At 36.8% G+C, this 21,455-nt stretch overlaps 3 protein-coding genes across 5 annotated transcripts; 1 reads left to right on the top strand and 2 right to left on the bottom strand.

Moving 5' to 3' along the window:
- Positions 1-189: 189 nt before the first annotated feature.
- On the bottom strand, positions 190-7,375 carry bcas2 (BCAS2 pre-mRNA processing factor). The gene is made up of 7 exons (XM_082519343.1): positions 7,163-7,375; positions 3,884-3,976; positions 3,719-3,789; positions 1,231-1,392; positions 1,085-1,135; positions 913-993; positions 190-825 (listed from the first exon to the last, which is right to left on the bottom strand). The coding sequence occupies exons 1-7, from the start codon at positions 7,253-7,255 to the stop codon at positions 699-701; spliced, it is 678 nt and encodes a 225-aa protein (XP_082375469.1). The 5' UTR covers positions 7,256-7,375; the 3' UTR covers positions 190-698.
- Positions 7,376-11,454: 4,079 nt separating this feature from the next.
- On the top strand, positions 11,455-15,689 carry LOC309696689 (uncharacterized protein). Of its 2 annotated transcripts, XM_082518029.1 has the most exons (13): positions 11,463-11,582; positions 11,892-11,977; positions 12,126-12,158; positions 12,255-12,344; positions 12,756-12,827; positions 12,936-13,024; positions 13,137-13,239; positions 13,489-13,591; positions 13,671-13,723; positions 13,830-13,908; positions 14,130-14,602; positions 14,802-14,995; positions 15,104-15,689. In XM_082518029.1, exons 1-13 carry the CDS (start codon positions 11,537-11,539, stop codon positions 15,246-15,248), a joined length of 1,566 nt encoding a protein of 521 aa, XP_082374155.1. In that variant the 5' UTR covers positions 11,463-11,536; the 3' UTR covers positions 15,249-15,689. The 2 variants fall into 2 exon arrangements, with proteins under 2 accessions (XP_082374156.1, XP_082374155.1); XM_082518030.1 differs by lacking the exon at positions 15,104-15,689 and having other exon boundaries at positions 11,455-11,582; positions 14,130-14,333; positions 14,802-14,889.
- Positions 15,690-16,701: 1,012 nt separating this feature from the next.
- LOC309696388 (uncharacterized protein) lies at positions 16,702-20,897 on the bottom strand. Of its 2 annotated transcripts, XM_082517588.1 has the most exons (5): positions 19,943-20,897; positions 19,578-19,674; positions 19,093-19,203; positions 18,478-18,644; positions 16,702-18,145 (listed from the first exon to the last, which is right to left on the bottom strand). In XM_082517588.1, the coding sequence occupies exons 1-5, from the start codon at positions 20,848-20,850 to the stop codon at positions 17,488-17,490; spliced, it is 1,941 nt and encodes a 646-aa protein (XP_082373714.1). In that variant the 5' UTR covers positions 20,851-20,897; the 3' UTR covers positions 16,702-17,487. The 2 variants fall into 2 exon arrangements, with proteins under 2 accessions (XP_082373714.1, XP_082373715.1); XM_082517589.1 differs by lacking the exon at positions 19,943-20,897 and having other exon boundaries at positions 19,578-19,936.
- Positions 20,898-21,455: the final 558 nt, after the last annotated feature.

The raw sequence follows: 21,455 nt of genomic DNA, 5'->3' as shown, positions 1-21,455 counted from the left end.
ATTGTGTAAAAGAGCACACCAAGGCCCCCTTGTAGGAGGATATAGCTAACCAAGGCTGCTGTGCCTCACAGGAAAGAAGAAACTGGTGTGTTTTATGATTTTAAATTAGAATAAAATATAATGGATATCAGACCAAGTTTAAAAAAGAAAGGGAAATATTAAGAGTTCAATCAAATTCACACTACAATATAAGAAAAGTTCAATTTATTAAAACCGCTTTAAAAAATTACATTAATTGAAGTCATGCTGGAGCTCATAAAGATGAGTCTGGCTTCAAACAACAAACTATGTACATTTTTCCAAACACACTGTTGAGCTGGAAGAGAGCTTGAAGAATCAGGTCGATGTAAACTTCCGAAATGAGCTCATGTGACAAAACACTAATGCTATAATATCATTAGCATTTACAGCCAACAGACTAAATAATGTCACATGTGATATTTCATCTGCCTGTCCTACCAAACCACGTGAGGCAACAAAAGCCGTTTTATTGTGTTCGACTTTCCGTTTGTGAAAAGATGATGTATTGTGTCGTGTTTTTACACTGGAATAAGGTGTACAGTGGTAAACTGTGTGCTGCAAATTGAGATTCATGGGCGCATTTGGAACGCGGCAAAAAAACTTCAGTCCTAAGGTTGCTTCTTAGTCCTGTTAGCCTCACAAGCCAAGATGGAATCCGACCGCGGGATCAGTAGCTCCTAAAAGTCCTGTCGGATGTTCTCCTTGTTTTCGTCTCCCTGCTGTTGCCGGAGTTGAGCGACTTCGTTTTCCAGCTGAACGATTGCCCGCTCGATCTCATAGTTCTTACTGACGAGTGACACCCAGCTGTTGAGGGCACAAATACAGATGTTAAAACAGACGGAAAACTTCTGTGCGTCAATGATACAAACGTAAACTCTTCCAACAACATACTTAGACTCCAGCTCTCTGAGTTTGGCTCCTGCTGCCAACTGATCATTCTTACGCTGCCAGTTCAAATCCTGAATTTGCTTCCTGTGTGGCAGAACAAACACACCAACAGATAAATATTAAAACACATTAAACACCGTGTTTTGGAGCAAAAGGTTTGAGGCAATGAACTCACCTGAATTTGTGAAGTTCCTTTTGTGCCATCTCGATCATGAAGGCCAAGTTGCTGAAGAAAAAAAAAAAATCAAACACGACACGTGTTAGCAGTATTTCCCCACAGACATCAACACTGTGCAGACTGGATCTGGAGACTGTACGCACTCGTTGTAGGCCTTCCATGCGTTGGTTCCATAATGCGACATGAGCTCCAGGTTCTCGATACGGACCGCCTGGTGCTCCAGCTGGGCCATCGAGTTGTTCACGCACTCCTGCCACGCTGTAATGTCATTCTTCTGTCCTGATGAGGGCGCCGGCAACTCATACCTCAATGAGGAAAACATTTATTAAAATACTGGTGATCACCAGTGCTACTCCTCTGCCTAGTAGACACGCCGATGGCATCAACTTGAAAATCCTACATCGCTGGGTTCTTCAATTATCGCTCTCACAAGGTTTTCAGAAAACTTGACCTCTGAACTTGAGGTTGCGGTCACCGAGAACTCATGAGATTTTTAGTAGATGCACCTATGATAGCGTCTGTAGCTGCTATGTTGCTTTCTTTCTTTAGTTATTGCATTAACAAACTTAGTGATGATAATACCCCAACAGCCTTTTACAGCAGAGGGTTAAACTTTAACGTGTGAAACAAACAGAAATGAAGGCAAAAAATAAAAAAAATAGCAGAAAAATACTAAGTTACATGTGAGTGAAGTTGCCCCCCCCACCTTCTTCAAAACCAACAAAAGTGGTATCAAACGTTTGTGCTGCTAAAATTTTTGTTTGTGCCGCTATCATTTTAAAGATATTAAAGAAAATTTAAAGGCCAGAAGGTCAACCAGCCCCCCCACATTACCCAAATCAGACAAAATTGATGGCACTGCAAGACTGCTTTTCCACCAGAGACTGGGAGATCTTTAAAAAGGCTGCCACACACGACAACACCACAGACTTTCAGGAATATACTGAAACTGTCATTGCCTACATCCCAAAATGCATCGATGATGTCACAGAGACCAGAGCTATCACTGTCCGGGCCAATCAGAAACCATGGCTCACAGGTGAGGTCCAAGGCTCCTAAGGTTGAGAAATGCAGCCTTCAGAGCCGAGGATTAGGTGAGCCTAAGAACAGCAAGGGCAAACCTGTCACGTGGCATCAGAGATGAAAAGGCAGTAATCCAGGAGGATTTTGCAAAGCTTCAGCGATAGCAGAGATACTCAGAGGCAGTGACAAGGAATACAAACCATCACAGACTACAAGCCCACTCTGCAGACCGTGGTGATACAATCCCCAGACAGTGTGTGGAGATCTCTTGCCAAAATCAATACAAGCAAAGCTCCAGGTCCTGATAACATCCTTGGACGAGCACTGACAGACTATGCTGTGGAACTCACAAAGGTCTTCACAGACATCTTGAACACATCATTAGGGTCAGGCTGTCGTTCCCACATGTATTGAAGCCTCCACCATCATTACTGTACCAAAGAAGTCATCTACCTCCTGACCTTAGATGACCTCTAGAAACTTTTATTAATATCTTTGAAATGATAGTGGTACAAACAAACATTTTTGCAACACAAACCAGCACAAACATGTGACACCACTTTTGCTGGATTTGAAGAAGGTGGGGGGCCAACTTCACTCACATCTGTTACTACCCCGTTTTCCAAAGATTTTGGAATACTATCAACAACGTACATTAAAAAAAAACAACAACAACAACAAAAGCTGAGTTAACCGACCTGTCTGAAAATGTGGAAATCATTTAAGTGCTACATAAAATGTTGAATTTCTTTTTCTTTTAATGTGGTGCCAGAATCATGTATGATACGGCATGTGACTTGAACAGTTGTGTAATTAAAGAAGGGGAGGGATACAGCTACTACTGGAAAAGCAAGTCAAGTTGTATAAAAACAGTTTTTTCACAAGAATCTATGAAATCCTGTGAAAAACTAAGTACATCCATCATGCTTGCATATGAATTATGACTGTATCATGCCACTCAAATGTAATTTAGTAACTACTCATCAGCACCTGTGAGCACCTCTATAAGAGCTGAAGTTTTGACCGTTTGTTAAAACGATGCTACAATCCTAGATTAGCATGTTAAATGTTAAAGTTTATGACAGTAAAATTAGAAAAAGTTGCATTTGAACAAACCAAAACACTTCTGTAACAAAGGAAAAACCAAACACAGCACATCAGCACAAGTGCCTCACATCAACTATCAAGCACGGTGGATTTGTGCTTGTTTTGCAGCCACAGGGCCTGGGCAGCTTGCAGTCACTGAGTTGACCATGAACCCTCTGTATACGAAAATATTCTTAAGTCAAATGTGACCAACAGCTGAAGCTTTGGACAAAAACTCACAGGACTGCACAACAGCAGATCAACAATTTAAGGACCATATTTTGCATCATCCTTGACAAACTTTAAATGAATGGTTGTGATCTTTGGGCCCCGAGACTACACTGCATTAAAAACACAACTTTACAGTGTAAATCAGTGAATGGGTGAACAGCCTAGAAAGAACTTAGAAGCAGTGTAGTAGGTTGACTATATGAATGCATCTCTCTTCCTCTGTGGCAAATAAGCAAAAAGCTCAACTTGCAGCTAAGCTACCATCAGGCTCTTACAGCTGGCAGGATTTACCTCTTCATACTCAGGAGTTCCATCGGCTGCCGAGCTGCCAACCGCTCAAATTCATTCCTCATTATTTCTGTCTGAAGGGGGTGAGAACAAAGAAGAAGCACCATTATTTCCTTGTCAGCAGCTGAAACCACTAAGAAGGTTTTAAACTTCTGATGAGTTCATCACCTCAAAAGCAGAGAAATCAGGAGTAGGCAGGTAACTCAGGTAGTTTTTTGTAGGTCGGTATCTTCTGGTCTCTTCTTCGACCAACGCTGCTGCCTGAAGGAAGAAACACGATTCGTGTTTGGCACGGGGAATATTTTGCAGCCACTGGGAAATTCACTTGAAATGAATTGCATTAGAGTTGCACAATTCACTTCTTGTTATTCGACAACTGAAACTCTTTGAGGTGTAGCCTTTTAATTAGGAATTCATCAGTTTTGAAACTGTGGGGTAATACTTATTGGTTAAAAGGTACACTTCTCTTTTTTTCATACACATGGAAAAATGAATCAGACCCTTAGAGAACATAACTTCTGATAACAGACTAGTGGAAAATCAAACATTCCCATTGCTGCCATATTCAAATATTCTACTGCAACAATATGTACAGGATTTGATGTCCCTTTTGAGTGTTATCCAAATGTTTGTCTTGTTGATCTAAAGACAGATGCAATCTTATTCTTGAGCATGAAGGAGATCAATGACTGGACAAGTACAGTCATTGAGTCATTGAGCTGCAAGTTGAGAAAAATATGAGAAGAAAGATAAATGTTGCTGTAAAACTGTACTAGTCTAATGGACTCCGACTTACAGCAAATCAAGAAAACATTAAATACTGCTCACATACTAAGAGAATCAAATCCAAACATATGCAATAGATAGATACCTTCATATTTTTGTAAGATTTAAGAAAAATCTTTAAGTGCTGAATGAGTAACTGTTTTTTGCCAAATGGTGTTGCACACAATGCCGTGGGAGTGTCAGAGTGCTTTTCTGTTGTCAGCTCTCCTGTTATGGCACTGCTCTTACTACAGACTGTACAGGGAGTGCAGAATTATTAGGCAAATTAGTATTTTGTCCACATCATCCTCTTCATGCATGTTGTCTTACTCCAAGCTGTATAGGCTCGAAAGCCTACTACCAATTAAGCATATTAGGTGATGTGCATGTCTGTAATGAGAAGGGGTGTGGTCTAATGACATCAACACCCTATATCAGGTGTGCATAATTATTAGGCAACGTCCTTTCCTTTGGCAAAATGGGTCAAAAGAAGGACTTGACAGGCTCAGAAAAGTCAAAAATAGTGAGATATCTTGCAGAGGGATGCAGCAGTCTCAAAATTGAACAATCAAGCGTTTCATTCAAAATAGTCAAGAAGCGTGTGGAAAAACCAAGGCGCAAAATAACTGCCCATGAACTGAGAAAAGTCAAGCGTGCAGCTGCCAAGATGCCACTTGCCACCAGTTTGGCCATATTTCAGAGCTGCAACATCACTGGAGTGCCCAAAAGCACAAGGTGTGCAATACTCAGAGACATGGCCAAGGTAAGAAAGGCTGAAAGACGACCACCACTGAACAAGACACAAGCTGAAACGTCAAGACTGGGCCAAGAAATATCTCAAGACTGATTTTTCTAAGGTTTTATGGACTGATGAAATGAGAGTGAGTCTTGATGGGCCAGATGGATGGGCCCGTGGCTGGATTGGTAAAGGGCAGAGAGCTCCAGTCCGACTCAGACGCCAGCAAGGTGGAGGTGGAGTACTGGTTTGGGCTGGTATCATCAAAGATGAGCTTGTGGGGCCTTTTCGGGTTGAGGATGGAGTCAAGCTCAACTCCCAGTCCTACTGCCAGTTTCTGGAAGACACCTTCTTCAAGCAGTGGTACAGGAAGAAGTCTGCATCCTTCAAGAAAAACATGATTTTCATGCAGGACAATGCTCCATTACACGCGTCCAAGTACTCCACAGCGTGGCTGGCAAGAAAGGGTATAAAAGAAGAAAAACTAATGACATGGCCTCCTTGTTCACCTGATCTGAACCCCATTGAGAACCTGTGGTCCATCGTCAAATGGGAGATTTACAAGGAGGGAAAACAGTACACCTCTCTGAACAGTGTCTGGGAGGCTGTGGTTGCTGCTGCACGCAATGTTGATGGTGAACAGATCAAAACACTGACAGAATCCATGGATGGCAGGCTTTTGAGTGTCCTTGCAAAGAAAGGTGGCTATATTGGTTGCTGATTTGTTTTTGTTTTGTTTTTGAATGTCAGAAATGTATATTTGTGAATGTGGAGATGTTATATTGGTTTCACTGGTAAAAATAAATAATTGAAATGGGTATATATTTGTTTTTTGTTAAGTTGCCTAATAATTATGCACAGTAATAGTCACCTGCACACACAGATATCCCCCTAAAATAGCTAAAACTAAAAACAAACTAAAAACTACTTCCAAAAACATTCAGCTTTGATATTAATGAGTTTTTTGGGTTCATTGAGAACATGGTTGTTGTTCAATAATAAAATTATTCCTCAAAAATACAACTTGCCTAATAATTCTGCACTCCCTGTAGAGCTGCATGACACAAACAGCAGTAATCTGTGTACCTTAGATGTGATGAGAGCCAATGGAGGATCCAGGGGAAATGTCTTGATCAGGGAAGTGTTTAGTAGTGACCACGAAGAAATTATTGAAAACACTGACACCAATATATATTAGGCTTTGTGAAGATCCTTCAAAAGTTTTCTTTGGACACGGGCTGCTTTCTCACTTGTTTTCAGTGAGAAAACCCAACTTAAATTGTATGTTTAAATACTTTGTCACCAGCAGCCTCTTACGATAACATCTAATTTTTTCCCCCATTTCTTTTGTTAAATCTACAAAATAAAAAGAAATTAAAAGAAAAACCCCGAAGGAATTCATAAAATATTGTTTTGGGTCAACAAGTTGATTGCCAAAGAGCTGTTAAATGGAGATTTGGTATTTCTCTGCCTGTTCTGAAATTTGAAGAAATTGAACAAAACAAGAAGTGGCAGACCTAAGAACTATCTAGTGAGTCTGAAAGTCATGTCTTTAAGAAATTAGAAAAATATAGCAAAGACCTGACACCGGACCTGAGAGATACATCTGGGCCATCACTTGACCAATCTACTGTTCACTTCATGAGAAATTATCTCAGTCGAAGGGTGGCTGTCAAGAACCGATTCTTAAAAATGGGAAAAGGGAAAAACTATTCAATTAATCGACACATCTATTTCGCTTTTTTATAACATAAAATATATAAAAAATGGGTTTTTCAAGACTTCATTTAATCTATATAATAAAGACACTGTCCTGACACGAGTCTGGTTAACAGAGCAAATGAACCAGCTTCAGATATCAAACTTACAGTGTCCGCTGAAACATTGCAGTGTGCCATGTAGCATGGTTAGCTAACACGCTGTGTTCGAACTGCCCGCTTACTCACCGCTTCTCTCACACCTGCCGCATCGTAACCTTGGTCGAAATACGGCAGAGCATCTACAAACACTTCTCCAGCTACTGAAGCCGTCCCGGCCATTTTTAATCAGTCTATATATCGTTCAGTTGTTGAACTGTCTCGCTTTCTGCTAAATAAACTCAAAATCCAAGTGTCCCCTTTCTTCTTCTTTAATTTCGCGTCTTCTTCGAATTGGCACTTTAGCGCCACCGCATGGTATGGAGTGTTTATCTTGATGTTTCTTCTTTGAAGCGTGCCATGAATTCATAGTTAAATGTGCAATAAAACATTAATTAGTAAATCACGTTTTCAATGTCCTCTTTTTATTTTGTCATTAACAAAGTAATTCATTATTTGATCAATCGATAGGGATTAAAAATACATATTTCTACAAACTATTAATCCATTATGAAATATCTCAACCTGAAAAGGGGTTTAAAGAAAAATATATGAAATGCTTGTTAAAACATAATTTAAAAAGTAGCCTGAAATTAAAAATTTAAAAACAGATTTTCATAGTTGAAAAAAAATACGATTTAATAAGAGAAATGGGTAAATGGAGTTAAAAACTTTTCTGACATTTAAAATGATGATACCATCCCTCCTTTTTAATTCAATTTCCTTTCCATAGCTATTGGATTCTCCATTTTGGAAACCCTGACCTCCTCAGCAGTATGTTGAGTCTAAACAATAAATCAATGATCTTATTATTACAGGATTATCTATTTGATTACCTTCTCCGTGTGACCTTTCCATGACTCTTTTGGTCTTTGTGAATAAAACAAAGCAAATTAGTCATGGTACAATGTCACATCCCAGTTGTGCAATCTTAACATGACCCTACACAACTTGTTAGTGCTCATATTATTTTACCAAACCTTTGACGCCTCATCGGAGAGGGTAGTCCAATAGCTAATGGGAAACGAGAATGAATCGAAAAGGGAAACAAGCATTATTTTAGATTTCAGAAAAGTTTGGATTCCTAATTTAATTTAGGAATCCATTTATTTATTTCTATCTTTAAATTTTATTTCATAAGACATTTTGAAAATCTGTTTTTAACATTTTAAAGAGTGATTTAACTCCTCTTTTTATTGAGCATTGAATTATCAAATAATTAATTGTTTTATTGATGTCTTAATAAATAGAATACATTAAAAATTCATTTGAAAATTCATTTACTGATGAATATTTTATTGGGCAGTTAATTATTAATTCATGAAATGCTATAATTCTGTGTGTGTGACCCTCCTGGTGCTCTATGAAATAGTCCCAATGTTCTATTAGCCGAATTAGCTTGTCTAAGATTCTGACTTACTATTACTCATTTCTTGAGTACTTGAGTGTAAAATATCTATCAGATGCCTCATATTTCTGACAGTGAGGCAACATTCTCTACCGTTTCTTGTCCATGTGGGTCACATCTATTTGTAAAGTTTAACACATTTTGAATATTATACTATTTAGTTCAGTATGTCCAAATCTGTAAATTAGTCTATTATTTCTCCTGTATTTTTAATCATAGCTTTCCTTTTATCACTCATGTTCCCTTAAATTTGGTAAACTTAAAGACATCATTCTGACTGTTCTTCTACCCCAGTGCAGTTTCTTAACACTGAATTTAAAATGTATTTGTTTGATCCAAAGGGCCCTATCATCCACCAAAGCAGAAACTGCATCCCATTCCCTTTTAAATTATTGAGACAAGTAATAGAGATTCCTTGCAATGTTTAATTTTCAAAAAACAATTTCTTCCATACTTTTTGCTTATTCAGACTTGCTTAAGTCGTCTGCTTAAAGAAATGCCTTCCATCCAGTCTTTGATACCTAACATGGCTTAATCATTAATGTTTGGTTATCATTCTTTCTGTATCACACTATTGGCCAGAATTTAACTATAAATGTTTCTATTATAATAAACAAATGACACATTTATTGCCCCTAAGCCCTTTAAAACCCTTCATAAAACCATACTTTCTTAAAACGCCTGTTTCCTCATTCTCCTTCTCACATGAGCAGACCCCACCTTGTTATTGGTAATATAAAGACTTTGAAGTAAATAATTTACTTTGAAGCTTAGGTGACAAAAGTAAGGAGCTAAATAACTCTGTTCTTTTAGGCAATTTCATCTGACTGAGGATTTATGAAATCATGATTTTTTTTTATTAAATCTCGAGATGGAATCTAAGCGACCCATTAGTCCTCCAGTGCGAATGGTGTTTTCATTTGGGATTCACATCATAAATAATAGTACTGCAGAATTTCTCAGTGGCACACGTGGATTGTTTAAATGTGTATTGTTCTTTAAGCCATAATAGTCTTACAGACTCATAAACTGGACACAGTGAGGAAACTGGATGAGTGGTGGAGAAGATGGTGGAGACAGAATGTCATTTAATGAAGATAGGTGTAAATTTGTGGTGTGCTATTAGCCTGCTAATGCAGATACTCCAGCTCCACGTCAAACGTGTTTTTACTGACATTAATGACTCTGCAAGATAAAGGCAGATTATTTATGATTTTGGAGATTGTCAGAACTTTGTGGTCAATATTAAAGTCAGGTCACAGAAAGATAAGACAATAAGACAACAAATGAACCAAGTTACTTGGTTTTCAAAACAAAGCTATGTTAATCAATTTTTAAAAAGAAGAATATTACAACACACTGCTAAGTTAAATGTTACGTCATGGTGTCAAGTGTTAAGAGGAAGTTCAAAACTAACAACAAATAAAACAAATTTAAAAAAGACAGAAAAACACACAGACATGCAAGGAAGATAACAAGGAATAGGTAGACACAATTAGGCCCTGACAAATAATAACAAAGGTGGGTTAAGAACAAAGACAGGAAGAGAAACACAAGATGAGATACAAAGGCAATGACTTCCACAATAAGACAGGATATAACTGAAAAGAGAGACAGAACTCACTCACACTGACAAACAGGAAGGCACAGGCAGGGAAGCACATGGAAAAGGCAAACATCCAGAAACACAGAAACACAGAACATGGCAGGATGTCATGTTCCTGTCTTGTTTGCAGATATTCATCTAGTTGATGCAGAAGCTGATCAGTAAGATCCTCCAGTCAGGATATTGTCCTAACATCTGGTGTAAAGGTCTCATTTCACACATTCATAGGAGAGGAGACAAATCAGACCCCTACAGCCTTAGCATCAGTGTCAGTGATTGCTGAATCATTCAGCTGTATTCCAACAGTCAAATAAGATGTATACATATTATATACACACACACACACACACACACACACACACACACACACACACACATATATATATATATATATATACATATATATATATATATATATGTATGTATGTATATATATGTATGTATATATATATATATATATATATATATATATATATATATACATACATATATATATATATATATATATATATATATATATGTATATATATATATATATATATGTATATATATATGTATGTATATATATATGTATGTATATATATATATATATATATATATACATACATACATATATATATATATATATATATATATATATATATATATACATACATATATATATATATATATGTATATATATATATATATATATATATATATATATACATACATATATATATATATATATATGTATGTATATATATATATATATATATATATATATATATATATATATATATATATATATATATATATATATATATATATATATCGGCTGTCAACAAACTTACATTTGTTTGTTAATTTACTTTATAGTATTTCTCTACTAACGCCTTTTTAGTTCTTTCCGAAAGGGACGATCTGATTTCCTCGTGTCAGCATTGTTCCCACATCATCATAATTAATGTTGTTCCAGGTTCAACATTGCAAATGACCAATCACCTTCTTGTGACGTCATTCCTTTGCGACTTCGAAATACCCGCCTTCGATTATTTCGAAATACAAGTGAAGAAGTGTGTGCTGAATCTATGAATCAAACTATCACCTGGAAACATAATTAACTGGTCCATAGCTGTGAAACTGGACATGAGTTCTTGATTCTATGGAGATTAACAGTAATCCAGAAATTTACAAATTTGTCCTGGTACATCGCGTAAATGTTGTCCCTGGGACATTGTGTAAATGTTGTCCCTGGGACATCGTGTAATTGTTGTCCCTGGGACATCGTGTAAATGTTGTCCCTGGGACATCGTGTAGATGTTGTCCCTGGGACATCGTGTAAATGTTGTCCCTGGGACATCGTGTAAATGTTGTCCCAGGGACATCGTGTGATAGCTTGTAAATAATGGAATGAAAATTATTGATTGTTATTAACTTGTGAAAAAGAAGTGTAACAAATCCACATGTTATGTTCTTACACCCTTACAGAAACTGTGACTCCTTCACAATGTCAGGTAAATGTCAACTGATGTTGAATAATCAACCAATCAAGCCTTTTATTATCACATGCAATGTTACACGTACAACTGCAATGAAAATTTCACCCCCTTCTGACCATACATATATTGCTTAAACATCACATTGGGAAGACAGGTCGGAAACAGTTAGGAAGGTCAGAAAACAATTTAATTAATAGATGAGGGGAGAGGAGGAGAAAAAAGAACTACAACCAGACAAAGCTCCTAGAAGACTGAAATGGATGATGGTTGCAGCATGCAAAAAGAAAACGATATCTGTTAACTACAGCATATGCTTTCTCACAGATTACCTTGTGGGAGTAGCTGGACCAAACTCTATTGGTATTTCAAGTTTGAAATCCCTGTTTGACCAGACTAACATTTCAGATGAGGTACCTCTTGACATAAAAATCCTTTTATGTTGTCATACAACTAATGTTAAATTCTGCTTTAAATACACTTTATTGTACAATTTACTTAATGAATCGTGTTCCTTAGTTCTGTTTTTATTTATATGTATTTATTTATTTGTTTTATAAGGTAATAGATGGCCTAATCTATTTGCAGTGTGAGGTATGTTGAAAAGCTTGTTTGATCATAATGACATAGCATGTTTACGTTTTTTGTAATGTATTTGAAAACATAGGTGTATTTATGTTATTTTTATAGAATTTCCCTCACATTTATCCAATACCAAGCCAAATCACTGGAAAAATTTTGGATGGGTCCACAAGAGCACAAAGTGCATACTTTTTGAAGGTATGACTTGGACTGTGGTAACTATGTTCTTATCACAAAGGGTTTATAAGTTGCCACTATAAACAAACAGCATTTTCCAAAATTGAAGCCTTGTCAGAAGAACCTGAAAAATACCTTTCTGAAACCTTTTCTGTGTAAAGACTTGTTCAAAAGCAATGCACACAGATTAAAACATTTCTGTCTTGGCCAACTGATAAAGAACACCAAAAATTGAGTGGTGCGTGTTGAGTCTGTGGTCTTGATTTGTTTTGTACACACTATAGAAATTAATTAATGTAAACCAAAAATGACACTTTCTATATGTTTGTGTATCTGCAGAATTAATTACAAGTCTCACCTGAAAAGCTTTTGCAGTTTTGCAGTGTCATTCTTGACAGAAAAACATACTTGTCACATTATTTTTATTTCCAGAAAAACATCTTTCAGATGTATGAGAAATTGATTGGAGCCTGTCTGGAAAACGGCAGCCACTGGACCTTGTTTGTAAGTTGCACAGATTTTGCACTCTCTCTAGTGCATGATACTTTTCAGTGTCCCTCATTAGGAATTCTCAAGGCCCAAGCCTACCATATCCATCTTTTTACAAAACAGTTTTGTGACATACCCAAGAGGACCATAGTCTATATGAATTCATTTGGCGAGTCGGAGGTCAGAAAAAGTGCGGTGTTGAAAAACTGGAGGTAATTAATTAACATATTTAACATAACATATTTAATTTAATTGAAATCATTACCGAACGTGGTTATTGATTTCTCTATATGCTTTTTATTTGTAATAACTGCGATCTCTCAGCTCATTTGCTTCAGCAAGAGGCTGCGCTGGGGAGTGGACCTTGTCACATGTGAGCCACCCACATCAACAGGATGGGAACTCATGTGGAGTGCATGTCATAATGGTACTGAAAACTATAGCTTTAACCTATATAAGTAATGTTTACATTTTTGCCTATTCAGTTTTTAAAGCCTTAGAGGCAGGATGGTAAAATCTCAATTTTTTTTGTAGATTGAACCATTTCAGCAGTAATGCTTTGCTTTGGTTGCTCTGTTGTTGTTTTTTTCTCGGGGGGGTTAAAAACAAACAAACATTTCTTTGTTAATCTAATTCTTTTTGTTCTTTTTTTTTTTTTTTCTTCGTCAATTATTAGTTTGCCCAATCTCTCATTGACGGTAAAACACAAGTGGAGGAGTACAACACTGAAATCACAAAGCTCAGGTCCCGACTTTGCCACTACTTATTTTCCTCAATAGGTAAAGATAAAATTAGCTGCCTTCTTTTTCTCTAACATTGGAAAATGTAACTTGTACTTAAACAAATTATATTTTGCAGATCGAACTAGGAAGTGCAGTCAGTGCTGGTGTGTGATTGCAGCCAAAGACCGGGTACACTATGACATGTCCTTAGCCATATAGATTGTTTATATAATGGACTTTGTTCATTTGTTTTTTGTTTGTTTATTTCTTCTTCTTTTTTTTTTTTAATTCACAGGTGCAGTGCCAGAAATGTGGTGCATACAAGCACATGCGTTGTTCAAAGTCTGTTTGTGGCATCTGTATCTTCTGTGAGAGTAAGTCACAATATAACTAAACAACGTCCAAAAATGTTTAAAGTGAATTTTTTTTTCGTAATTTTGCCTTTGCACACCAGGACTGTGTAATTAAAGTGGACGTTTCAAGATCCAGTTTTTACACAAAACTATTTTAGACATAACTGTGTCGTATTGTGGGGATTTCTCTTCACAATTAAATTGATATAGTGCTGTTTATATCATTCTTCTTTATGTAACAGCACAGTGCAGCACAGCAGAGGGAAAGGAGTTGTGCAGCATAGTGGGTGGCTATACAGGAGGAGCAATAGAAGTAGCCAGTGAAGAATGTCATCAGGGAAAGCATCAGGCAGCGAATGACAAAGGAAAAGTTCCTAAGGGAGAGAACATCTGCAGCAAATCGACAAGTAACAGTGAGATAGGAAGACTGACAGTCAGAGATGAAGGTACACAGACTGAAGACAAAGAAAAAGAAACAGAAGTATACGGCACAAGTCTGAGTACAGATAATGCTGCTGCTGATGATGTTGACAGGATCGATGCAGATACAGAATTCCAAACTGATTCAGAAGGAACTAGTACAGTTTACAGAGTGCATGGTCGCTTATCTGTACCAAGCTCAAAAAAGAAAACCTACACAATAACAGAAGACGAGATCAAGCGCAGAATCAATGCAGAGAACATGTCAGTTCATGTTTTCAGAGGTTTGATTGGGGTAGGTATACATTTCGTGATTTTGATGTCACCTGAAATAAATCCGGGTTACTCGTATCAATGAAGTGACAATGTGGCTGGAAATTGTGCATTTGCTGCAACATATACACAATTACACCATGTAAACAAAAGCATTTAACTTTGTGCGCGTGTGTGTGTCTCTCTCTGCTCTTTTGGTGTTTGCACTTTTTCTTTTTTAGGGCCGTAAAGCCAAACTGCCCGCAATGATTCTTGACAGGCCTAAGAAGGCCAAAACTAAAGTAACAGTGTTTAGTGTTCTGAGTGAAGAGGAGGCTGGGGAGCTAGCCCTCGGGTTTGCCGGAAGATTGGCCTGCGATGTCACAACAGACATGGTCTGTAAAGGCATCGACCATTCAAGTGCTGATATGACAAAGTAAGTTAGTAAAACAATATGAAAGTTGTATCTTTTTTGGTATTATTTGTCATTTCCCCGTATTTGGGTTATTGGTGTAACATTGTTAATCTTACTTTCTAATAACAGACAGACTCTTCTCAAAATCCAACACAATCTTAAACATGAGCTGACTGATTCCTCAACCTTCAGTTTGCTGACACACACCTTTGGCCCCGCTGCACTGGATTCTGTCATTTCATTCCTGTGTGAAAAACTTGATCTTGTTTCTTAAATAATGAAACCTTTTGTGACTTTTGTTTGTTTTGTAAATCAGAATCTTGAAAATTGTTCATTGTTGTTCTAAGTTTGTGTTAACTACTTGGCAAAAATGATTGGTTCCTAATCCAAACAGCATAATGACTGTTCTAACACATATCTTAAAAATGCTACAAAGAAAGAAAATTATCACATATGTTTCAATATGAATGTAATTGTGTCACACTCGGTTTGTAGTAGCTTTCCTGTTTTATTTTGAGTTTTGGTATGTTTACACTGTTATTTTTATTTCCCGTGTGTTCGTCTTCCCTTATTAGTTTTACTGTATTTAATTAGTCTGATTTAATAACTTATAATTATTTACTTTCCAGTGTGTATATATGCTCCTCGTTTGGATTATTGTTTGTTTGAGTTCTGCCTGTCTTTTCTATTAAAGATTTGGACTTTTGGACTATTAGTGGACCTCGTAGGTTTTTATTCTGTTCAATTGGTAATTGACTGGGTTTAATTTAGTGGCCTGGAAAACAGGCCGGAGGGGTCTGGTCATTTTAACCCCCTAAGACCCGAAATCTTCCATGGCATGCATTTTTAATTTCTCTTTGATATTTGGGCCGATTGGAACCCAATGAATGTAAAAAGAAAGAATTACCAGGTTTTGTTTTTTTTACCTAATTTTTGTTTCTGAGAAAAATGAGAGCCACATGAGGACATTAATTTGAAATTTCGATAGAACAGTTGCAGTATAATGTCCTCATAACTGTATATCAGGCACTTGTTGATCAAGATTTAGTATTTTGGTCTAAATAACCCAAAATGTGATGTCCACATGTGTGGACGCCAGGCTGGAGTAAAGTGTTAGAGCTATTTATACCTATGTAAACTTTTATACACTGGTTTTTACCTGTCTTGTTTCAGAAAGGTTTAAAAGGGTAATGTCCACAGTTTATTTGTTTATTTATTTGTTTGAATTCAACATTTTATTAAAGTAATTGAGCTTGAACACAGAAAAAACTGAATCAAATAATCATAAAATCAAATCACTTGCACTATACTGAAGTCTAATCTACTCTGAGCTAATGCCGGTTTCCAACACTAATGATCGGGTGAAGGAGAGAGATGAGGGTGTGCACGGCCACTGGTGCTCTTATCCCTGTTCTTTGTGATACAATCCAACAGGAAAGCAGTCAAACCCTTGGACATTAGCCAAGTTAACGTTCACAAATATATACACACAGAGGAACTCTGAGCCCCAATGTCAGCATTAGCACAAACATGCCACTTCATACCAAATCTCAGTGTGAGGTCAGGTGTTAGTCTCATTCCATTATTCTGGCTATATTTTCTTACTCATTACTATTAAACTTATACTTAAGACTAACTATTAACAAAATCACACCCCAATAACTCTGTTATTACACTTTGTATTTAATCATAAAAAGGCTGGTTGTTGAAACCTTTTACTTCTATTTTGTATGAGCCAGGATTCTCAACAGCTGATACTCTATGTCCAAAAAGTGACAGGTATCGTTTTATGGAGCAAAAAACTTAAGAGCGCATATTTTATAAATAATACCAACAATTACAAATGCAGACCTTTAATAGTAATAAGTAATCCTTTATTTATAATGCATAGCAATATAAAAATAGTAACATATGAAAATATTACAATGGGCACAGATGAATTTGTATCAAAAACAGCAACCAAGCCAAAGTAATGAATAACACACATAAATAACAACTGCTTGAGAGACCAAACAATTTCTTTTCAACTGTTCCTTGGCAGAAAGTTAAGACAGCTATTCAGCTTTAGGTTTCAATAAACAGAAGTAATGGATGCAGTCCCTTTGAAATGTCACACAAAAGTCTACTTATGCATATACTTAGCTTTAACTCTTCTCTTTTTTGTTTTGTATTCCAAAAGGTTTTCATTTTCTCCAGAGGATGTCTCTCTTTCAGTGGTTATCGACTGTTCACATTCATTTTCACAGACTGTTGGAATGTCGATGCTGGCCGAACGTTTCTTGCTAGAATACAATGGCCTAATTTTGCGTGCATTCTCTGTCGTCTTTATTTCGTACTGGCATATACTTTTGCCTACTTGTTTTGTTTTTAAGACATTTGTATGCAGTTCATCTATCATTGGAGTAATACCCTCTGGAATGAATGCCCACTGTTTAACTGTGTCTAAAACAGCATTTAGTTTTCCAACTGCATCTTCTGTGCATTTTTTGTCTGTGCTTTCAACTACAGGAGTGTCATTCAAAGTTGATAGAGGACTTTTCAGAGAGTTTTTCATTTTTTTTAAAATGGCTACAAGCCACCTTCAGGCAAGCACATGTGTTATAGTGAGAGAACGTACAACAAGTGCACTGAAGTGTTTCAGCCGATGCAAAAAAACACAGATTTCCAAACAAACTTGGCATTTTTATCACTTTCAAGTCCTCACAGTGTACAAAGTAATGCCTTTCTTTCACTGCAATTCTTGCCAAGGTAGAAATGTCTGTTTCCATGTTTGGATAGATGTCATTGTCAGCCTCTGCTAATTTTGCAAGTAACACTAGATGCTTGCAAAGAAGTCCTCGTAAGCCATATGTACAGTTGCAGTAGGACTCAACAGGGCAGACGTCATACACCATGTCTTCTCTTGACTCAGATGGGACTTGATATGCATTAACTCCATGGCTGTTCTTGACTGTAATTTTAAGAGCCCAACCACTTTCCATCAGTCTTGAAGCAGAGTCTGAAACTTGAGACAAGGTGTCAGCAAACCTGTTTTTCATGCGGCCCACATCTTGCAGGGTTTTTATGACTGAGAAGTAGTCGTCGGCCTTCCCTAGGAGCACTTCAATCAGATCATCCAGACGCCTATTCTTGTAGCCAGATAAAAACTGGTATTTCAGGCGGTGGAAAAATCTGAAAAACAGTTATTTGAAATGATTAGTAACTGTAATTGAAGGAATTTAAAGTTTTAATCAAGACTGTATTATTTTTTTAAAAATTGGAATACCTATTGCACACGTCTTTTATAAAGGAATGCTCTGTGCCGGTTTAGCTGATTTAGGCAAATCCACCTACTCTGTTTTTTGTTGTGATAACATAAAAAACGCTGCTAGAATTTAAAGGATTTGCCTAAAACCTGTTCTGGCAATGACATGACGAACCTACTCAGTTTAGCCTCTTGGATTAAAGCATAATATCTTTTTTTCAGCAATACAATTGAATGAGGTCAAAATAATAAATCATACCTTTCAATCACATTGTTTGTTTCAGAACGAGCGTGACTGAAGCGACGGCCGTAGTCACACCACATGTGGCCAATGCCTTCCCAGTGCTTCTGAAAATACTGGCACACCAAAGGGTATTGCTTAAATGTCTGGCAGAACTCTGCTGATGTGGCTTTAAAGTCGTCCTCCTAAGAGAATTGGATGCAACAGAATATATTTCAATCCATTTAACAGACCTATTGAAATCTTTAATATTATGTATTGAAGCCCTTTTCCTTTTATTGAATAACATTAAGAATTTTAAGTTATTAATAATATGTCGTGTTTTTGTATTAAGAAGCAATTATTTCTTCCCATACAATGGCTAAGAAGGAACACTAAACCTATAAGCATATTTGGTTTCAGCATCTGTCTGTGAAAGAATCCCACTCACAAGTTCTACTGCACAGTGGGTGACACAATGATGTTCTGCACAGCTTAAGTACTTGTTTTGATAAGCAAGATAAGAAGCCAGTTTTAGAAATTGTTTCAAAAATCTATTTTGTATCTCTCTGTAACTTTTTTTAGCAACTGAAAGTTATTATGCTCTTAGTGTAATCAAGAAATCAAAATGTGAAATAGACAAATTACACTTACAGATGTGCAAGCTTTCAGCTTACAAAAGAAAGAAATGATTTCATTTCTCTTTTGGGTGTTAGAAAGCCCATGGACCCCGGACTCTGATTTTGAAAGCCATCGATTAACAGCCTGTGAATGTAAGAGAAAAAAAAGTTAATCTGGAGAGAGAGACAGAGGAGCAGCTGTACAAAAAGCATAAAAGAAAGCTGACGTCCAAAAATAACTTTGTCACTCACTGGACAAGAGGACCTGTGCATTACAGAAATCAACCAGGCAAACATATTTTTAAATGTCAAAAAGAGCTTTGGGAAGCAGCCACCAGAAGATGAGTGCACTGTGGTCTTAAATGGATGGACATAGTCACTCAACATTTTATCCCTTTATATTCATTAACCTGAGTAGGTGAATATCACAATGAGGCAAATCATGACAACAGGACCCTGTTGTAAAAATGTGTTTCAGGTGCATCTTAGACAACGTGAAAAGAAAACAATGTGGTTTACCTGCAAGACATGGTACCAGCATAGAAGGATAGCTGACTCTGGAAAAACCTTCTGCAAAGCATTTATTTCCGCAAAGTCTTTGTCAACCATAAATGCTCTACAGAAAAAAAGAAAACACTAAATGAGATTAAACAGTATGAAAATGTTTTTGCTATCTCAAAGCACCACTTCAATGCCAAATTAAACATTTCAACTCACAAGTAGATATATAAAATACTGCATACAGCCTATAGGAATAACTTTAACAACTGGAAAGGAAAGTTTTTTGCAGCCCATGCTGCAGCTATAGCATTAGATTCTGGCATGTTATAACTTTTTTGAAAAGGAATTATTTCAAAATCAATAGCTGTCAATGTATTATTTACCTCGGGGAAGTTGGGAAATGCTCACAAACTATTCCAAGAACAGTTTCCAGGGTTTTCTGACTTTCGTTGCTGACAATAGCATAGGCCACAGGGACTCCATGCCCATGATCATCTCTTACAACAAGTGTGAATAAGGGAAATGAATACTGGTTAACGCAGTGCGTGGTGTCAACAAATACTAACTGTTTTGCATAGTTCTCCATGTTTGATTTCATTACAGGTGTCTGCAAAACAATCATTAGTTCTTGGTCAGATGTGTATGGTTGATAGAAGAGAACATGTTCTTGATGTTTTCCATTAAGTAAGGTATGTACACTTTGACTGTCTCCACAGTTAAAGTGCTTCTTCCTCATCATGCAGGTTCTAACACTGTCAATGTCACGTGGTGTGACAAAATGCTCTCTGTTGTGAAGATCTCTGTGTCCATGTTCTTTGGCCCATTTATGACATTCGGTTAGTATGATGGCTGGCTTAGTTCCAAGGGAAAGCAGTTCCTCAATCTTCCTCCTCAAATCACTGGAAATATTGTTGAAATGTGCGTCTTTTGGGTCCGAAGGATCATGCCCATCATGCTTATCATATGTACGCTGCACGATGACTGTGTGGTCTTTCCAACATTTGAGTACTTTAAATGAAACATAGGCCTTACAGCCCACTGCTCTGTAGCTGTTTCGACTTTTTTTCCCAGCTCTGATGCAGTTGAATTTGTAATAGTCTCTTTTCCTGTCTTTACCTGAGGCAACATTTAAACATTTATAATGTCCATGAAGGGTTAATGAGTTCAATTTTTCTAACACAACACTGAATGGGTCCTCCTGGCATTGTGACACATGCACACAAAGTTGTGTGTCTTTTCCAGTTCTTTTTTTTTCGTCATTCAGAACACTTCTTCTAATTATGTCGTCCATTTCTGGTGGAAAAATAACGAAGGTTTAATTAGTCAATATTCATTAATTCATTTTAACTTTGTACAAACAATGTAGCATGCAGAAGCTGCATGTTGCATATAATGATGCGATGAGAATCCTTTGCAGGATACCTAGAAGTGGTAGTGCCAGTCAGATGTTTGTAGCTGTGGGTGTCTGGACTTTTAAAGCACTTTTAAGAAAGTTAATGTTCAGTTTTAGAGAACGACTGGATGGTTCGAGTAACAGTATAATTTTAGCACTTACAGATCCGACAGTGAGTGGTTCCCGTTACTCATCCAGTCTCAGAAAGCACTGGTTAAAGTGTTTGTGTATTTATTGATTTATTTTAAGTAATTGTGTTTTATGTATATTATGGTTTTATATTTTTACAAATGCTTTATATACTTATTTATATACATATATTTAATGGTATACCTTGTGTTGTGTGTGTGTGTGTGGGGGGGGGGGGGGGGGGGGGGAGTTGTGTGTGTGTGTTTCTTGTCTTGTTTTTATGGACATGTAGTCTGCCAATAAAGATTGAATTGAATTTTATATATATATATATATATATATATATATATATATATATATATATATATATATAT

Source organism: Aulonocara stuartgranti, assembly GCF_965226115.1.
Source record: "Aulonocara stuartgranti genome assembly, chromosome: 20".
In the NCBI taxonomy this organism is placed as follows: Eukaryota; Metazoa; Chordata; class Actinopteri; order Cichliformes; family Cichlidae; genus Aulonocara; species Aulonocara stuartgranti.
Note: the sequence above shows the minus strand (reverse complement) of the source record. Positions and strands in the feature narration are given on the sequence as shown.